Below are 19,917 nucleotides of genomic sequence, written 5' to 3'. Positions count from 1 at the left end.
TGAAAACTGCTTCCGTTCTTTGTTCCAGGATTTTCTGGTGCGTTTTCCCTCTTTAGCGTTTTTCTTTTTGCTTTACCCAGTCTAAGCTTCAGGATATTTTGTAAACATGCTGCTTTTGTGTGCCTTTGACTCTGAGTCTTGTGATAGTCTATTTCCATCAGTATCTGTTGAGTGATACTCTGGAACCCGCGGTCCTGCTGCATGCGGAATCCGTTTGCGAAGGCATCTCTTCTCTGTTCTCCGAGTATTGACGCTTTCCCCTTTTCCTTAGATGTTTCCTGCACATTGATTTATATTAGTTGCTGTCTTACAGTTTACGCAAAGGAAAAGAGTAATGACGAAAAGATTGACATGAAAGCTTTAAGCTCTAATGAATGCATAATCATGACACTCATAATGAACTGAATCTTCGAAAAACACAACACAATCCTTCTCGGATACTTTGGCGTACAATCATTAATTTCTTTTCAAGGCGTGCGCCCAATTTTGGTCTGCAGACAGCTTTCCTTGAACACTGTGTCGAGGAAATTTTGCGATGAGTGATTTCTGCGACTCGCATCGCAGTGTCGAGGATTGCATCGTTTAAGATGTGTCATCGCAGGAATTGATGATCGCGTTCATCGCAGATCGCAAATCGCAATATCGCAGATCACAAATCGCAATATCGTAGATCGCAAATCGCAATATCGCAGATCGCAATATCACAGATCGCACTTAATCATCCAATCATTGTGTGCTGCTTATGCGATGTTGCGATATGCGACGTCGCATATCGGCCGTCGCGATTCCTTAAGTTTTTCATTTAAGAGCACTTCACAATATAAGTGATGCGATGAATTTCATGTCGCTTCTTCGCAGCTTATTATGCGCATAAGAAAACGTCTCACCTTCTTCTCACGATGCGATACAGCTTTATGGAGTTAAAATACAAAAATTTTGATAAAATGTTTTTTGGATTTTTGTTAAGGGTCCCCATTTGCTTGGTGTTATTGCTAATACCAATCAAAAAGGGGGGGTTTTTGGTGACCACAACAGAGCCATAACATAGAACCACTTGATAAATCCCATCCAACTTTTCAATTCTTGTTGTAATAATGACCTGCTGGCAACCCATCTTTGGTATAGAAAGAATAGAAAGTTTATGGTACTTTGGTTTTTTTAAATTGTGAATTATGGGTGTATGGGCTACACACCCTTGGACCATTGCCAAAGAATTAAGTTTATCTTCTTCATCCTGAGCTTTGTCCATATAGCAAAAAATGCAAGATCCCATCGGTGGTCATTGTCCCAATTCTTGTGGGTCACTTTCTTTCTTATAAGCTACTATAGGGTCCTCGCTTGTAACACCCTCCAAGGCAAATGTACATATAAACAACATAATAGGAACATAAATACAATAAACATATCAACCATCAAAATCCATATATATATATATCAGTACATTTTCACATGAAAATCAAGGGAATGAATTTTTTCATTAATAAATGCAATGAACCAACTGGTGATGGGACTACCACATTCAACCCAACCATAGATTGGTTGAGCCAAGTCTCTCTTCAGCCAATCACCCCTGTTCCATATTCGAAGCATGAATGTGGAACTCATAGAACACATCAAAAAACACCAATCAATGTGGATGCCACCGGAGTTCTTTGCCTACACCGTGAGGAATTTGAGTGCCTCCTAGTCTCTCGGGCTTTACCATGCATCCGCAGTCTGATCTAGTGATCACTAGGCCCTACACTGAGACATACTCTCCAGGATTTACCGTACATTCCATCCCAGAATCACTGGGCCCAAAGGATAGAAAATACACCTCTTGGTTTTACCATATATCTCGCCATTCACCGGCAAGGATTCCTAGGCCCACTGAGGCACACAATCTAGCTTTACCACAACCCACAGTCTGGTTTAGGGGTTACTAGGCCAGTGGCTTCGTGCATCCTCAGTCTGGTTCAGTGACCACTACCACCATGTGTTTTTCAATTCGGAGATCCGCCGCACTCAACTTAGAATCCAATCCAGTCATCCCCCACAAAAACGCATGATAGAACCCATCTCATCAAAGCTATCAGGAAATGGCAAGGCTAGGCTAAAAATACTACCACACCTGGCAAAACCCATGCCATGGTAGAAAATGAAACACATGAAATCCCATGCATGCCAAAGCTAGCAAGGAAAATACACAAGCAATCCCATACATGCCATATCTAGCAAGGAAAATACACATGCAAGTTGATACCTGAAATGAAACCTGTTGTGGCTGCTTGATCCTGCCTTTCCCTGCTTGATCCTTGCTTCCTCTTGCCTTCTTTTCTTTTCTTGCTCCAAAGCCAAAGTGCTCCAAGAAAAATCTAAGTGTCCAAGAGTATGAGAGAGAGAATAATGAGAGAGCTCCAAAACTGAACTGACCAAGTCTTTCCCACTGATCCTCATAAGCCTTTTTATTAATGAGGCCTCTATTTTCTTCATTTTCCATTATTTTCCTTCAATTTCCTCCTCACATGCAAAATGTGACCTTTCACCTTCCTTTTCTCCTAATTTCCATTATTTTCATAAATAAATGTTCCAAAATACCTTTTTGCCTCTTTAATGCCTTAGCCATTGCCTTTGCCAATTTCCTTAGCCATAAACAACCAAATAAACGCCCCCTAGGATGTCTTGCCCAACATTCAGCTTCGAATATGTGTCCCATCATCTGTGGTATTTATATATTTTTACATGGAATTTTCACCAGGGCTATTACAGAACCCTCTTCCTTAGGGGAACACCGTCCTCAGTGTTCAATGACACCTATAACCAACATGACTACTGAAAACAAAACATATTAACCATGGAGCTTTATAACACAACCCGTTGCAATATTTACAATGAAAGATCTGCTTAAAATCAAAACATCATGATAACATGACAACATACCACATACTGGAGCTTTATACATAGCTCATTACGGTATTTACAATAACCACATATACACATATGAACATATGAACATTTTCTCAACCAACAAATAAAATAATATGAATCTGAAACAAGGGAATCTAGAGGCTCACACCTCCACCCTCAAAATAATACAAGGATCCACCTCCTTCCTAGAAAGTCCAGAATCCATTGGAAATTCAAATCTACATCCAATGTATAGCACTATAATCCTGTGCCACTTGTCCTCTCAGAGAACAGTTACCAGCTCATCATTCCAGGGCACACTCCCAATGTGCATTTGATTCCATCTGGCAATGCTAATGACCAAAACAAATCCATTCGTGGCCTTCCCTTCTCTGCTACATAGTCCCTCGGGAATCCGGTCACCCCTTCCATGCAGTCACTCACCTTCCAAGTTCCGCTAGCACCCCCATCCTAGGTAGTCCATCCCTTGGCAAGGCTTCCTCACATCAGAAGATACAAAAGCCAAGGCATATACCTTCCTCAACACACCATATTGGTCATATCATGCTCATGGAAATCAATGGACACTATTGGGTACCAATGTCCCACAATGGTCGTGCTCCTGAATAATTTACCAGCATGATGTTGCATTTATAATTTCTTTCACTGTTGCTACTAATTCTTGTAGTCGATTTCAACCACCCAATTGGGCATGTTAATTCTTCCTGTACCAAGAACATAACTTCCATTAGATTCAAAATAAATTGAAATAAATTCACATCATACCTCATTGGTAGCTCGCCAATAAGGTACATTTGCAATCATGTTCGCTTTCTGTCACAACAAGTCAAACTAGCATATTTGACTAAGTCAACATGTATAAAAATATCACATCAGGTTAGCTCAAACATAACCATCAAAATCATAAATGACATGTAACCATCATAAATAAAAATCATAGATCACATGTAATCATCATATACCATAATCATAAATCACATGCATAATAAAATTGAAATCAAATGATGATACTTATCCTTTCCTCAATCCTTAGCTTCTACCTTTGTCTTTGTTCCATACACACTCTAGATCAATTGCTACATCCAACAAACACCCAGTGCCTTCTACTCAACCATGTGCATAGACACATAGTGTGCATCACACACATACAACCACACGACATACCACACCATGCAATACATGCATCTACACTTGACATACAACACATACACCTACACCTAGTGTATACAATACAATGCATCCATCTATACTCGATGTGAAATACCACCCAATACATGTACCTACACAGAGTACCACACAACGATTATGCATGCTGCAATACCATGACTACATGATGCACATACATAATATTGCATGCCCATAACAGAACATGTATGACATGCACACAATACCACACGTGCACCAGTACCATACGTACAACATGTACACAGTACCACCGATACACCACACCACCTGCACAACATGTGCACAACATCACATGTACATGGCACCACCTACTCAATGTGTACACAATGCCACATGTACACTACATCACTATACAATGCATACACAGTACCACACACACGACATGTACACGACACCACATGTACACAATGCCATATGCACGATATGTACATAGCACCACATGCACACAACGCCACTTGTACAATGTGTACATAGCACCACTTGTACAATCATGCACACCACACCATATGTACATAGTACCAATGTACCACATGCACGCAACACCACTTGTACATAGCACTTATAACCAACACGTACATAGCATCATCTACACACAACACTGCATATCCAGCATGTGCATAGCACCATATGCACAAAACACTGCATATTCATCATGCACATAGTACAATATGTACACAATACAAAATATCCAACATGTACATAGCACCATATGCACACATGCCGCATATACATAATGAAGACAGTATAATATGTATACAGCACCCGATATGCAATATTCACACAACCCTATTTGTACCATCATGTACATAAAATTGCATAAATAACATGTACACATGCTATGTATACACAATACCACAAGTTCACACATCATAGATGCAACATGTACAACATATACAACATATGCATAATAGTAGTACCACACATCCAAAACCATCTTGTCCTTACCAAGAAACCTTGCTTCCGGTATCTCATCCATGCTTATCCTAGCATGCCGCAGACCACATTGCTTTTAATTTGTTGATGTATCCTTCAACATTACCTGCTATAATATAGACATAGGCATAATACAAGTATACAATATCAAATCATATCCATATGATGTTGATCTCATATATATTTCATGACTATTCTTCCCAATTAATTCTTCGTAAGACCATGAACCTCTTCATGTTTTTCTTCTGCATAAGCAATCATTCCTCCATAGGAGTGATCCCTAACAACCTTGTTAGATAGTAACATAGAGACATGGATACATACATACATACATACATGTATACATATATAAACATCAACATAATCATGACCTTAACAAAACTGTCAGATAACATAAGGTAAAGGTTAAGAGAACTTCCTTTATTAATGCATGACATGCATGATATTGAGAACAACAGTGCCCAACATAGACAAGGCATCTGATGCCTTAGATCCATTTACTCTACCTTTTCTAGTTACCTTTCTCATGTTTGTACTACCATGGTCCATTTACCACAATGAACCCAACCAGTCCAAATGATTATCATAGTGTTCCCTTCTGCTACGCTTACTCATACACCAAGCTCCATCTGAGTCTTACATCACCTCTTCGGTACGACACATCTCTCCCCGAGATCCATCAACTTTCCTCTTTCCCAACCAATTCCCAAGACTCAAAACAATAAGAGGCAAGACAAGAAACAAACTAGAAGAAGAAACCAATAACATCATGACTTTTTAAACAAAGTGGTATGGACATACACTAGACATAAACAAAGCTGCAAATCAAGCTCAACAATTCATAAAATACCAAAAGCACAAGACTAACAACAAAAACCATAACTTAATTCCCATGGTTCCCAGGGAAAGCTCAACCCGAGCCTTCTTCAAGATTTCATGGCAACCTCTCTTCCCATGCAACTCCTTGCATCATGCTCATAGATGCCAACCACATGTTCAAAATATCAAGACAATCATATTTATCCATTTGAAATCAACTTTTACAAACAATCATGTTATAATCCATAGTCATTAGACATAATGCTACAACTATCAACTACATTCAAGTACATCAACTGTATCAACACATACATGTTAGTACAATAATCTTAAAACAAATCATTTGAACACATACTCATATTAAGCAATTCATCAATCATTCAACCACTTGCAAACATACCATGTTATATAAATCAATTAGACGACATAATAGGCACCAAACAATCAAATACCAAATAAACGACATAATCAACTATGAAACACCAAGTATAATACATAAGCAAACTCACACCTTAGTGTACCTTAGGGGAAGCTATCTTGTCTGCATAATCAATCTAGTTAGCGAGATATAACTTTACAACATGTCAACATAAATCATGATATCCATAATAGTAACTAACTAACATGTTCATGTTACAGGCTCATAAGCATCTGTCGTTCATGCATAATAATCACATATGTATGATCAATTTAAATTAGTACGACACCACATCACAAATATGTCATCTCATACCTAAGTATCGCAACCATAACCATCTGCATAGGTCAAACCAGGTTAACACAATACATATAAACATCATGATCTTCAATGCAATGAACATAACCATCACACATATGACCAATCCAAATTATAACACCAATGTCTCAATGAAATGACCCTAATCCTCAAGTTAATAGCATATAAAAACAATAAGGTATATATCATACTCATCCACAACATACAACCTAATCATCAAGTTACCTAATATAAAACAACAATAGCAATGCATACAACTATAGGTTGCTATCATTCCTAACTATTTGACACATGTGCATATAATCACACTAATCATTTGACATCAATTATGAATGCAACCATAACATCAAATACATGCTCATAAACCTAATGTATATAACCCTAATGCATATAATAATCCTTAACTTACATACCTGCATGTCAAACATACAATACCTTTATGACGATATGCTCTTATCCCAAAGTCCAAAGTCATAACCTCATTATAATGATCTATATCTCATGCTCTATCTCAGCCAACACATTAGCATCATAACATCCAATAGCACCATGATGACCTAAATTGCATACAATGACTTCACAATGCATGTTTGACCTACTATACATGCATAATAACTGCATATACACACATAACAAATGAGTACAAAACCATATATGCATCATTCTAGCTAGAGTCTAGTCATCAATGCATGACCATATCAAGTACACAAACCATGACCTCATGCATGACATCAACCATTACTCCAATACACATTGCCACATGCAACCAATAGTATGCATAAGCAATGCCAACTCAACTACAGTTACGCATAAACGCATGTAGTCGAACATAAGCAATCAATTCTTGTAATCGACATACAAGATTGATACATGTAATCAAAATATTCATAAATGTAACCTAACATACAAGGATGTAAGTAGGTATCATGAAATCAACATGTAAGCGACATATAATTCATACATAGTCAGTCACGCGTTCTAAAAATGAAGACATCATGTCTATTAATTTGAAATTAGCATTCACAAATACTAACAACCTATAAGCATACCCCCTTACTATCCATGGTCCACACTAAGGTAGAAGGAGGAAGCTACTATAATGGTCCGATCTCCAATGTCCAATTATGGGAATGGGATCTCCAAAGCTCTACTAAATTTAACCACACTTGAAAATAAATTGATTTTCATTTCTCATACATTTTATATGATATAAAGTCAAAACATTTCACTTATTCCACTTGTAACATAATAACTAAAAACATGCCCCTTTTCCATTTCCTTACATGCAACTTTTCAAATTCCTTGCATGCAAGCTTTCAAATTCCCTACATGAAACTCTTCAAATCTTTGCATGCAAATAGGCATATATCAGCTATATCCATATTATCATACTAAAATACTATCCCATCCAAGAAAAAATAACATTTTCTTCATAGATTACCATACTTTCACATTTTCCACAAACAACTACTATACTATTACATTTGCATGTAAGCATTTATTCAAACACTTTACATGCAAACTAATATAGAAAACTAATTGCATACAAGAAAGAATATATCAATTACAGAAATACTATTACACATCAGTACTATCCCCAACCACAAACAACATACTCATTAGGGCATTTTATCAAACAGTTTGTATCCAATTAATCATTGAATTATTTAATCATTTCATCAAACACTTTGCATGCAAACTAATATAGTGAATGATTCAATGAATAAATCCTAAACTATAGTAGCAAAAGTTATGGAAACTGAACCATATAATCATTGGTATTATCCCTCACTATGGTTCAAGTTTCAACTTCTGAGATTTCATAGATGAAAAGTTATAACAAAAATACTAACACAATCTTATTTGATGCAGAATTCTAGGAGTATCCAGAAAGCTCAACTTCCACTGGTCATATATCCTAAAATATAGTAAATAAATGTCTACAATGTTTATCACAATATCAGTGGGATTTCCTCTCAGTGTGGAAAAAATTTCAGCTCCTGAGAGTGCCCAGAATAAAAGTTATAACAAAAATGTCAGCGTGACATGTTTGAGGCCTGGTTTTAGGAGCATTTCAAAAGACTCCTCTCCCTATGCTCATATCTCCTAAAATATTACGACCCAATATCTGAAATTTCTACCACATAATAATTGGTATTTCCCCTCAATGTGAATGATCTTTCAGATTCTGAAAACGTAAAGAAGAAAATTTATTGCAGAAATGCCAACATGACCTATTTAAAGGTGCATTCAAGAAGGTTATCTTCCTTAGATCATAATTCCTAAAGTATTGTGAACCAATAGCTGAAGTTTTTACCACATTATCAGTGGTAGTTACCTTCAGTATGGAAAAAATTTCAACTTCTAATATTCCACAGAAGAAAAGTTATAACAGATATGACAAAAAGGTCTAAAAATTAACCTTTGTTCTTCATTTTACCTATGATAGAGGCCCATCCAATCCAAGTGTTTGAACCTGGCTCTGATACCACTGTAACACCCTCCGAGGTAAATGTGTATATAAACAACATAATACAAATAGAAATACAATAAACATATCAACCATCAAAATCCATATATATATCAGTACATTTTCACATGAAAATCAAGGGAATGAATGTTTTCATTAATAAATGCAATGAACCAACCAGTGATGGGACTACGACATTCCACCCGACCGTAGATTGGCTAAGATAAGTCTCTCTTCAGCCAATCACCCCCGTGCCATATTCCATGCACGAATGTGAGACTCATAGAACACATCAAAAAACACCAATCAATGTGGATGCCACTGGAGTTCTCTGCCTACACCATGAGGAATTTCAGTGCCTCCTAGTCTCTCAGGCTTTACCATGCATCCATAGTATGATCCAGAGATCACTAGGCCCTACAACGAGACATACTCTCCATGCTTTACCATGCATTCCATCCCAGAATCACTAGGCCCAACGGACAGAAAATACACCTCTTGGCTTTACCGTATATCCGGCCATTCACCAACAAGGATTCCTAGGCCCACTGAGGCACACAATCTGGCTTTATCGCAGCCCACAGTGTGGTTTAGGGATTACTAGGCCAGTGGCTTCGTGCATCCTCAGTCTAGTTTAGGGACCACTTCCACCATGTGTTTGTTAATTCGGAGATCCACCCCACAAAGCTTCGAATCCAATCCGGCCATCCCCTAAAAAACGCATGAGAGAACCCATCTCATCAAAGCTATCAGGAAATGGCAAGGCTAGGCTGGAAATACTATCACACCTAGAAAAACCCATGCCAAGGTAGAAAAAGAAACACATGAAATTCCATGCATGCCAAATCTAGCAAGGAAAATACACATGAAATCCCATGCATGCCAAATCTAGCAAGGAAAATACACATGAAATCCCATGCATGCCAAATCTAGTAAGGAAATACACATGCAAATTGATACTTGCAATGAAGCCTATTGTAGCTGCTTGATCCTGCCTTTCCTTGCTTTATCCTTGCTTCCTCTTGCCTTCTTTTCTTTTCTTGCTCCAATGCCGAAGTGCTCCAAGAAAAATCTAAGTGTCCAAGAGTATGAGAGAGAGAGAATAATGAGAGAGCTCCAAAAATGAACTACCAAGTCTTGCCCACTGATCCTCATAAGCCTTTTTATTAATGAGGCCTCTATTTTCTTCATTTTCCATTATTTTCCTTCAATTTGCTCCTCACATGCAAAATGTGACCTTTCACTTTCCTTTTCTCCTATTTTCCATTATTTTTATAAATAAATGTCCCAAAATACATTTTTGCCTCTTTAATGCCTTAGCCATTGCCTTTGCCAATTTCCTTAGCCATAAACAACCAAATGAACACCCCCTAGAATATCTTGCCCAACATTCAGCTTGGAATACGTGTCCCATCATCTGTGGTATTTATATATTTTTACATGGATTCCACCAGGGTTGTTATATCTCTACTCTCTCTCAGGAAAGAAAGGAAAGGTAGGTATAACCTCTCTCTCATATCATAGTATAGTATTTAGTGCGTGGATTGGACTTCCGCCTACATCGTAGTTTTCATTGACCTTCAACCCCATGAAGAATGCCCCATCCATATAGATAGTGTGCATGAAAATAGTGAAGCAGCTTCACGAACATAAGCCTCTCCCATCAACAAATAAGGTGTTTCCAATTGGGATTATAAGAGGGTTGGGCACAATACATAACACCATTGGGCATACAGGCGCCCTCATTAATTCAAGCTAGGGATATTTAAAGTTGGCATATTTAAAGTTGCTAACTCTACTCTCGGAGTTGAGGGGTTCATAGCATAATGAGGGCACATATAGGACCCAGGGTTACCATTTGGATTTGTTGAGGCCGAGGAGGTTAGGGTAGTTGTTAAAATACTCAATGATTTATATAGATAGAAGATTGATGGAGCTACTCTGGAGCCAACTGAAGTAAGTGCTAGTGAGGGGGTAACATGATCTCATTTGCATGATCATGGATGTTTCGAAGGAACCAAATCCGATTGAATGAACGTTCATTATTGGTCTTTTTTTAGAAGTTTATGGATGGAATGGATGGAGACATTAGTCAGAATGATTCAATTAGATTCACTTTATTGATGCATTAGAATCAACTGGATCAATAAAAGAAACTACTCAGTCAACTACATTCTGTTATGTCCGTGTTGTATGCTTTGCTCTCTCTCTCTCTCTCTCTCTCTCTATATATATATATATATGCATACTAGCCATGGTGGGTAACTAGCTAGAGCTAGCTAGTAGGACTTAGACTTCGACTTGGACGAGAATTCCAATTCTTCATCTCTATGAATGCACCTTCTATCTAGGGGGTCACACAACGAGCCTTAAAATGCATTTTCTATTAATATATTAGGGGTACTTTCATTTTAGGTGATCTAGCAAAACTGCTCGTTGGGCACTTTTAAGCCTCTTCTTTATGAGGCTCATTTGAATAACATTTTTTGGCCTCTTAACCTTTTTGCCCGGATACCTTTAATTCGAAATTTTTTCAGTCTCATAGAAGCATTTTGAAGCCTCTTATTTCCTCATGGATGGATGGGGACTTCTCTAACGAACATGCTCTTTTAGCCAAATATTTATGAGATATAGGTCGAATACACTTTATTGGGTTATGCTCTGAGCTATTGAATAATTATATATCCCTTTTTCATTTATTAGGATATTATGTATAGAAAGGGCATAGGAGGAAGGAGGGAGTAGCTCTTTCTTTATGCCTAGAACTTTGAAATGTATAGAACCTTTGGAAAACCAGGGGCTGCGTTAGAATGAACCAACCAACTTAGATATGGAAAAACAAGGACAGAAAGAAGGATCAGAAGGATGGACAGATGATACATCATAATAAGGAGCTTACTATTCCCATTGAATGAATATGAGTAGATAGTGTTCAAGCTTAATCTAGTAATACAAATGGAATCATTGGCTACTAATAGAGTTTAATTTGGGCTTCGTTTCTATATCTCTATTACTATTCTAGTCAGATTACGTTATCTCCATATTGAATACCAGTAATGCATTGATCTCTGAAACCATTTCTTATACCTATATGAATGAACACGATTAAATACTTATGGAGAAACATGTCATCTTAGAGCTTATGATGATTCAGTGCTTGTACTCGTTATCTATACTAATATAACCAATACTATCACTCAGATCTATTACTATCACTATAGCTATTCCATAATTATAACTAATACACATATGCTTGTTATCATTACATGACCTGGAGCATTACCATAACTATTCCCATTACTATTATCCAATATATACAACTAGTTACCATACTTTATCTAGCTTGTACAAGCCCAAGCAGCAAAGAAGCCACAAATACCCCTTTCTTATATGGAACCGTAGCCTTCGCTTACTGAAATCAGGGGCAATGACTGGTTGGGGCTATGACTAGTTCGGTGCTCAAGCCCCGCTTCCCACTCAAGAAAGGGATTAGCTACCATGCAACATCCCTTGTTTGACTTCTTACCATCACTTATATGACAATGTTAATTGTGTTGAGATTAATGTTGAAATGTCTCAATGGAGTGATGGTTCAAACCGAACCTTAGATTAGGATTTTGTTCCTATTTTCTAGGGTGTTGTTTCAACTTCCATAAATGTGTGTAAATTATATATATATATATATATATATATATCTCATGTAATGCATGTAAGTAGAGCGTGTTCTGTAGAGACAGTCTTACAGGTGGTGTTCCACACCTATGAGTTGCTCAAGTTGTTTAATAAAGTTGATTCTTATTTTTGACATGGTATCAGAGCTACAGGGTTGAGGACGCCTGTAACCCTGAGTGGAGAGAAAGACCGACGTGTTTGAAGGGAGATCAACATGGAATCGGGCACGATATTCATGTTGATTCACCTCTGGCCTTACACGATTGTTTGTTTCAAGAACAGTGTGAGTGAGCCATTCTTCAAGCACGCCGACCATTGTAGGAGAAGTCTGTGGTGAAAAGGTTGCCCTGGATTTCAAGTTGAATCCAGTTTTTGCCGAGTTGAATCTAGTTTGGATCTACTACGGAAGTTGAATCATATGCATAAGGTGATCAGTGGTCGTGGATGAGGTCATAGGAGTCATGCAGAAGGCCGCAGGATGCTGGGATTACCGTGGTGCAAATCCAATCAGCAAATTGAACTTTTCGATGCATAAGGAACTCGGTGGTGTTGAAGGAGAAATATATCGGCCGACATAAGGAGCTGAGGGCTGCAAGGTCCAGCAGGGAGATCATGCTAGTGACTCATGTCGAAGTGGGAAATCCGTAAGTCAAAGCTGATTGGTGGGAATTTGAACATTGGTAGGGCATCTCGGAACATAGTCGGTTGAAAGTAGTCACTAAGAAGGCAGGCAGGGTTGCACAAGAGAAGTACGAATGTGAGAGCCGCGGGTAGGAATAAAACAAAAAGGAGGTACCATACGGATACCCTACATACATCCAAAAGTGACGGCAAATCTAGCAGGTCGCTGCAACCACATATATGAGAGTTTCGTTCAGTACTGGAAGCTGTCAATGGGCAGTGAAAGCAAGCAATGAATAGTAGCGCACAGATCTTGAATTTCAAACCCTCCATGCTTGTCATGTTTTCTTCACGAATATAACCTTTTTGACTTTTGTTTCTTGATTTTGCTTAAAATTTGGCAATATTTTCTAAAATCATAAATTCCTATTATGTGATCGGTATAATCAAGGTGTTGTAGGTTAATTTTAAAACATGGAAGGGATCTTTATTTGATAAAAGGGGGCGATTGTTTTTTTTTAAATAGATCACTTCAATTCTTCCTTTTTTTTTCAAAAAAATGGGGATCTAGGCTCATTTTTATTTTGGATCTGGCATTCGGCAGTGTTTTTTTTTTTCTTAAAGATCTGGGGTTGTTTTTTTAATCGCTGGGGTTAAAGTTTTTTACTCATTCAAGATGAATAATCAATTAGCAGAAGCTTACCTCAATGAAAATAACAAGTTTGATGGATCCAATTACTTTGGTTGGAAATTCAAGCTGCAGACCCTGCTTGAGGGACATAATGCATGGACAATTGTGAATAATGATGAGGTGAAGCCGAACTTAGTTGCAGAAGGAACAAAAACAACAATCCAAGACTGGGACAAGCGAGAGACTAAAGCGAGAATGATCTTGAAATTTTCGGTCAAAGATTGTGTTATTCCCCATATCCGTGATTGCAAGACTGCACCAGAGATCTGGAAGATGCTCAAGGATCTCTATGAGGTCAAGAACACCAATCGATTATTGTTCTTGAAGAGCAAGATTCTCTCCATCAAGATGGAGGAGAATGAGATAGTTGTAGCATTTATTTCGCAGATCAAGGAGCTCAAGAACAAGCTGGGTGACATCAGTGAAGCTGTGTCAGATACATATTTGGTCACGATTACCATGAATGTTCATTAGATGTTCATCGCTCGATTAAATGCAAGAGAAAAAGCCCCCGTGTTTGAAGAATTGACAGGGATCCTCATGCAAGAGGAGGAAAGGCGGCTGACTCATAAATCTCAGAGTTTATATCTGGTCTTAATGGTGAAGAAGAAGCCCTTCAGAGGAAAGCAAAATGCAGCACAAAAGAGCAATGCAACCCCACAAAGAAAGTTGCCCCCACTTGAAGGTATGTCTTTCAATAGAAATGACTCTGCGACCAAATTTTTTTATTGTGGTAGAACCGGCCATATAGCTAGATATTGCATGAAGAAGAAGTTTGATGAAGGCAAGAAGAGACATAAACAACATGCAGGTCATTTTGCTGATGAGGAACAGAGTCAGAACATCAGACTGTTCATATCTGACTCTGCGCTTTCGGCTAAGGATGATGAAACAAATACTGGGTTTGTGGATTCAGGTGCATCCATCCACATGACAGGGAACAAATAGTGGTTTGAAGACTTCAAAGAGACCAATAATGGAGCAAACATCTATCTTGGCAATGATAGAGGGTACCAAATCAAAAGTATTCTTATTTTTGACAGATTGCACTTAACATACTTTAATCACTATTATAATATATTTATAATATTTATAATTATTCTCAAATTTTATCATGCTTATATGATGTTTTCGAACATTGATGTATTGATGTTTATGAGTTTTTTTGTTTGGGAAGTACAGTGAATTCCAAGGCAAAAAATGACACAAATGTTTTTTCTTGAAATTAATGTTATAATAAACATCATTTTTGAAACCCCAAAAGTAGTAGAGCTAGAATTTAGTTCTTGAACTCCTATTTCCGCCAAGTCATTATACAATCAAATAGGTCACATTTTAATGTACCTCTACAATACCATTTTTACATTGTTTGAGCTACTTTACAATAACCTTTTTACATTGTTTGAGCTCCTTTTAAAATCCATTTTAATAGAACATAGAATTTATTAGGATGATGTTAATGCACCAAACTTGCCCTAACCTTGATTATAAGGATAAATTCATGCAGGAAACCTTGATTATGTTGGAAGCGGACAACCACAAACCTAGCAAAGACCCTCATTCCCACGTATCCGTCTCAATAGGCTTGTAATTGAATTCAAAAGGACTAGCAATAAACCATAGGAATCTCAAGATATGTCTTTCATAGTAGATGGTGTCACCATCACACAATCCATTCTTAAGAGCCCATTGGATTAGCACGTATGTAGTCCATAGGTGACAGAGTTCTTTAATTTTCTACCTATTTCCACTTGCATAATGGGAAAGTGGTGTGAGATAGCATGCTTCTCATGGAATCTTCGAGCAACGTGAAAGTGAAATAATAGAACTATAGTTGATCAACTTTCCTTTGACTTAAAACCCTTTTCTCACACAACCATTTTCTAACAATTAAAACCCTTTTCTCACACAACCATTTTCTAACAATTGAACCTTTAAATTGGTCTTCTCACGTATCTAGATAATGTCTTAAAGACCTTAATGTCTAGATATTAAGGTCTTTAAAGTCTAGATATTTCTATTAAGATCTTCTCACCTATCTAGATAATGTCATAAAGCTTAAAAGAAAGGCTTTAAAGGCTTAAAATAATTGAATTTATTTCTCATTAAAATGATTCCTTAATAAAAATATTTATATATTCAAGTATGTGAAAAGAAATGATAAGAAAAATATCATAAAATAACCATGGAGTCATCAACTATTATGGGTTTTAAGACCTTTTCCATGTATAAAAGTGAAAGCAATTAACTATTTTATTTATAATATTTCCCGGAAGAAACTCCATATTCTTTTTTCTATCTAGACCTTTAAAGGCTTAAAATAATTAAATTTATTTTCCATTAAAATGATTGCTTAATAAAAATATTTATATATTTAAGTATGTGAAAGGAAATGATAAGAAAAATATCATAAAATAACCATGGAGTCATCAACTATTATGGGTTTTAAGACCCTTTCCATGTATAAAAGTGAAAGCAATTAACTTTTTTATTTATAATATTTCCCGAAAGAAACTCCATATCCTTTTTTTCTATTTGGCATATTTTTCTTGTATAAAAATATGAGTCATTATTTTTCTACCTGTTTTTCTCCATTTTAAAAACTTCAATAAAGTATTAAAATAAATTTTCTAACTAAAAAGATAATTGCTTTTATAATATTGTTTACTTAAATCTTAATCCATTTCTAAGAGGATGAAAGTTTTCTTTAAAATGTATTTTCGCTCTTTATGGCGAAACTTCCTGCTCCTAAAATTTCGGGTGGTTTCACGTGACTTTCACTTGTCGTCTGTCACTGCCGTCTGCCGCGCGACAGATTCCGTGTTCCAAAGTCTGTAGACGAACGCGACGAGCAACTGCGAAAATAAAGTACGACCAGAAACGCGGTATCAGCTGGCATTTCTGTCAATTCTCCTCCTTCGCGGAAATTCCCACTATTGTAAAACAACAATGCCGCGGAATACAGTGGAAAAAAAACAATACCGCGGAATATTGAATACGCGACGTTTTGAAATCTGTGCGGCATTCGATTTGACGTATGTTGTGGTATATGCTTCTTATATAAATCAGCGGATGGTTCACTGATTAAGAACGTAAAAATGTATATGGTGCGTAGTATTTGCAACAGTCAATCCGTCCTCGCTGCGTTTTTCACATTCGAAAACCATTGCCTGTTGTAAAAGCAAGGTGCGCCCGGACGGATTTCGTCGGAACTCAGAAACTTTTTGAGTTTTCGGATTCATATATTCATCGGAAGTGCTTCCCGCTGGAGAAAATTGAAACCAAGTTGCAGCCTGGCATTTTTGCAGGGCATGATATTTAAGACTTACTTGGGCTGAGGAGCTCAGAACGGCTAATTGAAAGAGATTTCAGAGGAAAATTCTGTGGTTTCGATTTGATACAGGATGAAAATGAGTAGTTTTAATTACCCTCCTCAGGACGATGGCGAGCCCCAATATGCTAGCTCGGGCAGTGGTGAGAATCACATGCCTGATGATGACGACCCCAACTGGGGCGATGGTCCTAAATTTTACCCACAGCCAATTCAAGGTGATGCCGAAGATCAGCCCGCATATGCAGGCATCAATGAGGATTACCAGGAGCAGAAAAATGACATCAATGGTAAAATCATGCTATCTGGCATACTAGTTTTTATGTTTGTTATTTGTTTAGCCATTTTGCTGCACGTTTATGCCAGATGGTTTTGGAGGCGGTCTGGTCGATTCCCCAGCCGGAATCGACGGAGATCATCTTCTATCCGTAGTCGGTTTAATTTTATAGAAGAAGAACCGGCGTGGCTGCGGAACGTGGGGTTGCAATCTGCCGTATTAGAGACACTGCCCATCTTTGTGTATAAATCACAGGATTTCACTGATGGGCTGGAGTGCGCAGTGTGTCTGTGCGAATTCGAGGAGAATGAGAAAGCTCGGCTTCTGCCCAATTGCAGGCACAATTTTCATGTCGAGTGTATTGACATGTGGTTTCGTTCGCATTCCACTTGCCCCCTTTGCAGAACCCGCGCCGAACCCCTACACCCAATTCTGGAATCCCTTAGAACAGAGCAAGTTTGGGTTACAATCACAGAGCCAATTCCTTCAGGAAACGCTGATAATCGCGATTCGGAGGAAGGGCCGACTGCAAGTTCTGGAGAAGATGATAATCGGCAGAACCCCACAAATATATTCTCTTGGGATAAGCAGAAGCAAATCAATGCAGAGATGGATGAGGGAACCTCGGGTGGAAGAAAAGCATTAATGGTGCCTCAGATTGGCATTGAAATACCCAAGCGAACCCATAGCTTTTCGTTTCGTCGCGAAGCCCATCAGCTTTGCTCGCCAAATGGTTCTCAATCGTTTTCCAGATCTTCTGTTAATCTCCTTCGCTCGCTTTCGAGGATGTTGAGCAGAGACAAAGCAAGAATTCAGGCCTCTCCAACAGATCATCCTGGTCAATTCGATGTTGAAAATAATGGTCCGGCGCAGGAGCAGTAGAGTGTGGCAACCATATTTTGTCGTGTAGAGATAAATACAATACTGATAGAACATTGTATATTGAATCCCCGCCAGTAGTCGAAGTGGTCTTAACATCCGGGTGTTTTACAGTCATATTTGAATTTGTTCTTATTTACCAGGTACATAAGAGGTCTACGGTTCAATACTCACTAGAAATCTATAGTATAGGGAATGATCCATTCCTCAGGTATAAGGAACCTAAAATACGAAATTACTCTCTATGTTTTCTGCCATGCTTGATCATTAGCCGCTGCAGTAGGAATAAAAAATACACCCTTTATTTTTTATACGATTCTTGAGCATTAGCCGCTGCCGTAGGTGATTATTTCAAATGTATATGCTCTCAGTGTTTACAAAAGACGTGAAATATTTTACAGTAGCAACGTTGGTAAGAACTTGTATTATTTATTGATTTTTTAAAAAAAAATTAGGATAAATGATATTGATAATGGGTCTGGACTATGTTTTGAAATTGCTTTTGTTTGGTTCAGAATTAGTTTTATTAGGCTGGAGTGAAAGAGTCTAGTTTATAAATGATATCGATAATGGGCTTGGGATATGCTTTAAAACTGCTTTGTTTGGCTAAGAGTTTGTTTTACTAGGCAAGAGTGAAAGCTTGCCCCTTACAGACCACCAGCTGATTATTCCAGGGGGAGTGGTTTTCCTTGAATAAACTGGATGAGTCACTCTACATTGGCAGATCGCAGCCAGAAATAACTGTCCTTGGCAGATAGTAGCCACAAATAACTGCCCTCACTGTTGTTTTGACAACTGAATTATGATAGATTTTCTTACCCTATAAAAAAAATAGAAATAGATTCAACTCCATTAAAAACTTTTAAGGCATCCAAAATCTTAAAATTTAACAACTGTAACTAAAATTTATCAAAATATTACCAGAATTTTCATAGTTTCCAAAACAAAAAACAATCTGATTACTATGCTATCAATAAACTTATACTGTTATATCAGTAAGCTTATATTCGTTGCTCAAACAGAGCTTCAAGGTCACAGATTTTCTCCTTTATCAAACTATATATTGTAGATATGATGCATATGTCCCATTGTCTCCTTTTCGTTCCTCAAACAGAGCTTCAAGGTTACAGATTTTCTCCTTTATCAAACGATATATTGTAGATATGATGCATATGTCCCATTATATTGTATCCGTGAATAAGGGCCGTGGAGTCCTCTACATTAAGAATGAATTTGTAGAATGTTCTGTTCATTCATTGAAATCTGAAGCAAAAATAACATGTTCTTCAGAAAAATGTGAATATCAATTGCATTTTAATTCATTTGGAAAATAAGTAAACAAAATAATACATTTGAGATCAAATACATCAAATATTACCAAAATCATTCCAAGAAA

At 37.5% G+C, this 19,917-nt stretch overlaps 1 protein-coding gene across 1 annotated transcript; it reads left to right on the top strand.

Annotated features, from left to right (window-relative positions):
• The first annotated feature begins 17,114 nt into the window (after window positions 1-17,114).
• On the top strand, window positions 17,115-18,903 carry LOC149161413 (RING-H2 finger protein ATL2-like). The gene has a single exon (XM_089435523.1). The coding sequence runs from the start codon at window positions 17,439-17,441 to the stop codon at window positions 18,522-18,524; it is 1,086 nt and encodes a 361-aa protein (XP_089291649.1). The 5' UTR covers window positions 17,115-17,438; the 3' UTR covers window positions 18,525-18,903.
• Window positions 18,904-19,917: the final 1,014 nt, after the last annotated feature.

This window comes from Pinus tabuliformis, chromosome 5_2 (assembly GCF_031772625.1).
Source record: "Pinus tabuliformis cultivar Carrire ecotype Pingquan chromosome 5_2, CPIR1, whole genome shotgun sequence".
NCBI lineage: Eukaryota > Viridiplantae > Streptophyta > Pinopsida > Pinales > Pinaceae > Pinus > Pinus tabuliformis.
This window is presented reverse-complemented; position numbering and strand designations above follow the sequence as displayed.

What these genes read in the sequence shown, in the direction of transcription:
- LOC149161413 (XM_089435523.1), top strand. Translation starts at nt 17,439, where the DNA reads ATGAAAATGAGTAGTTTTAATTACCCTCCTCAGGACGATGGCGAGCCC.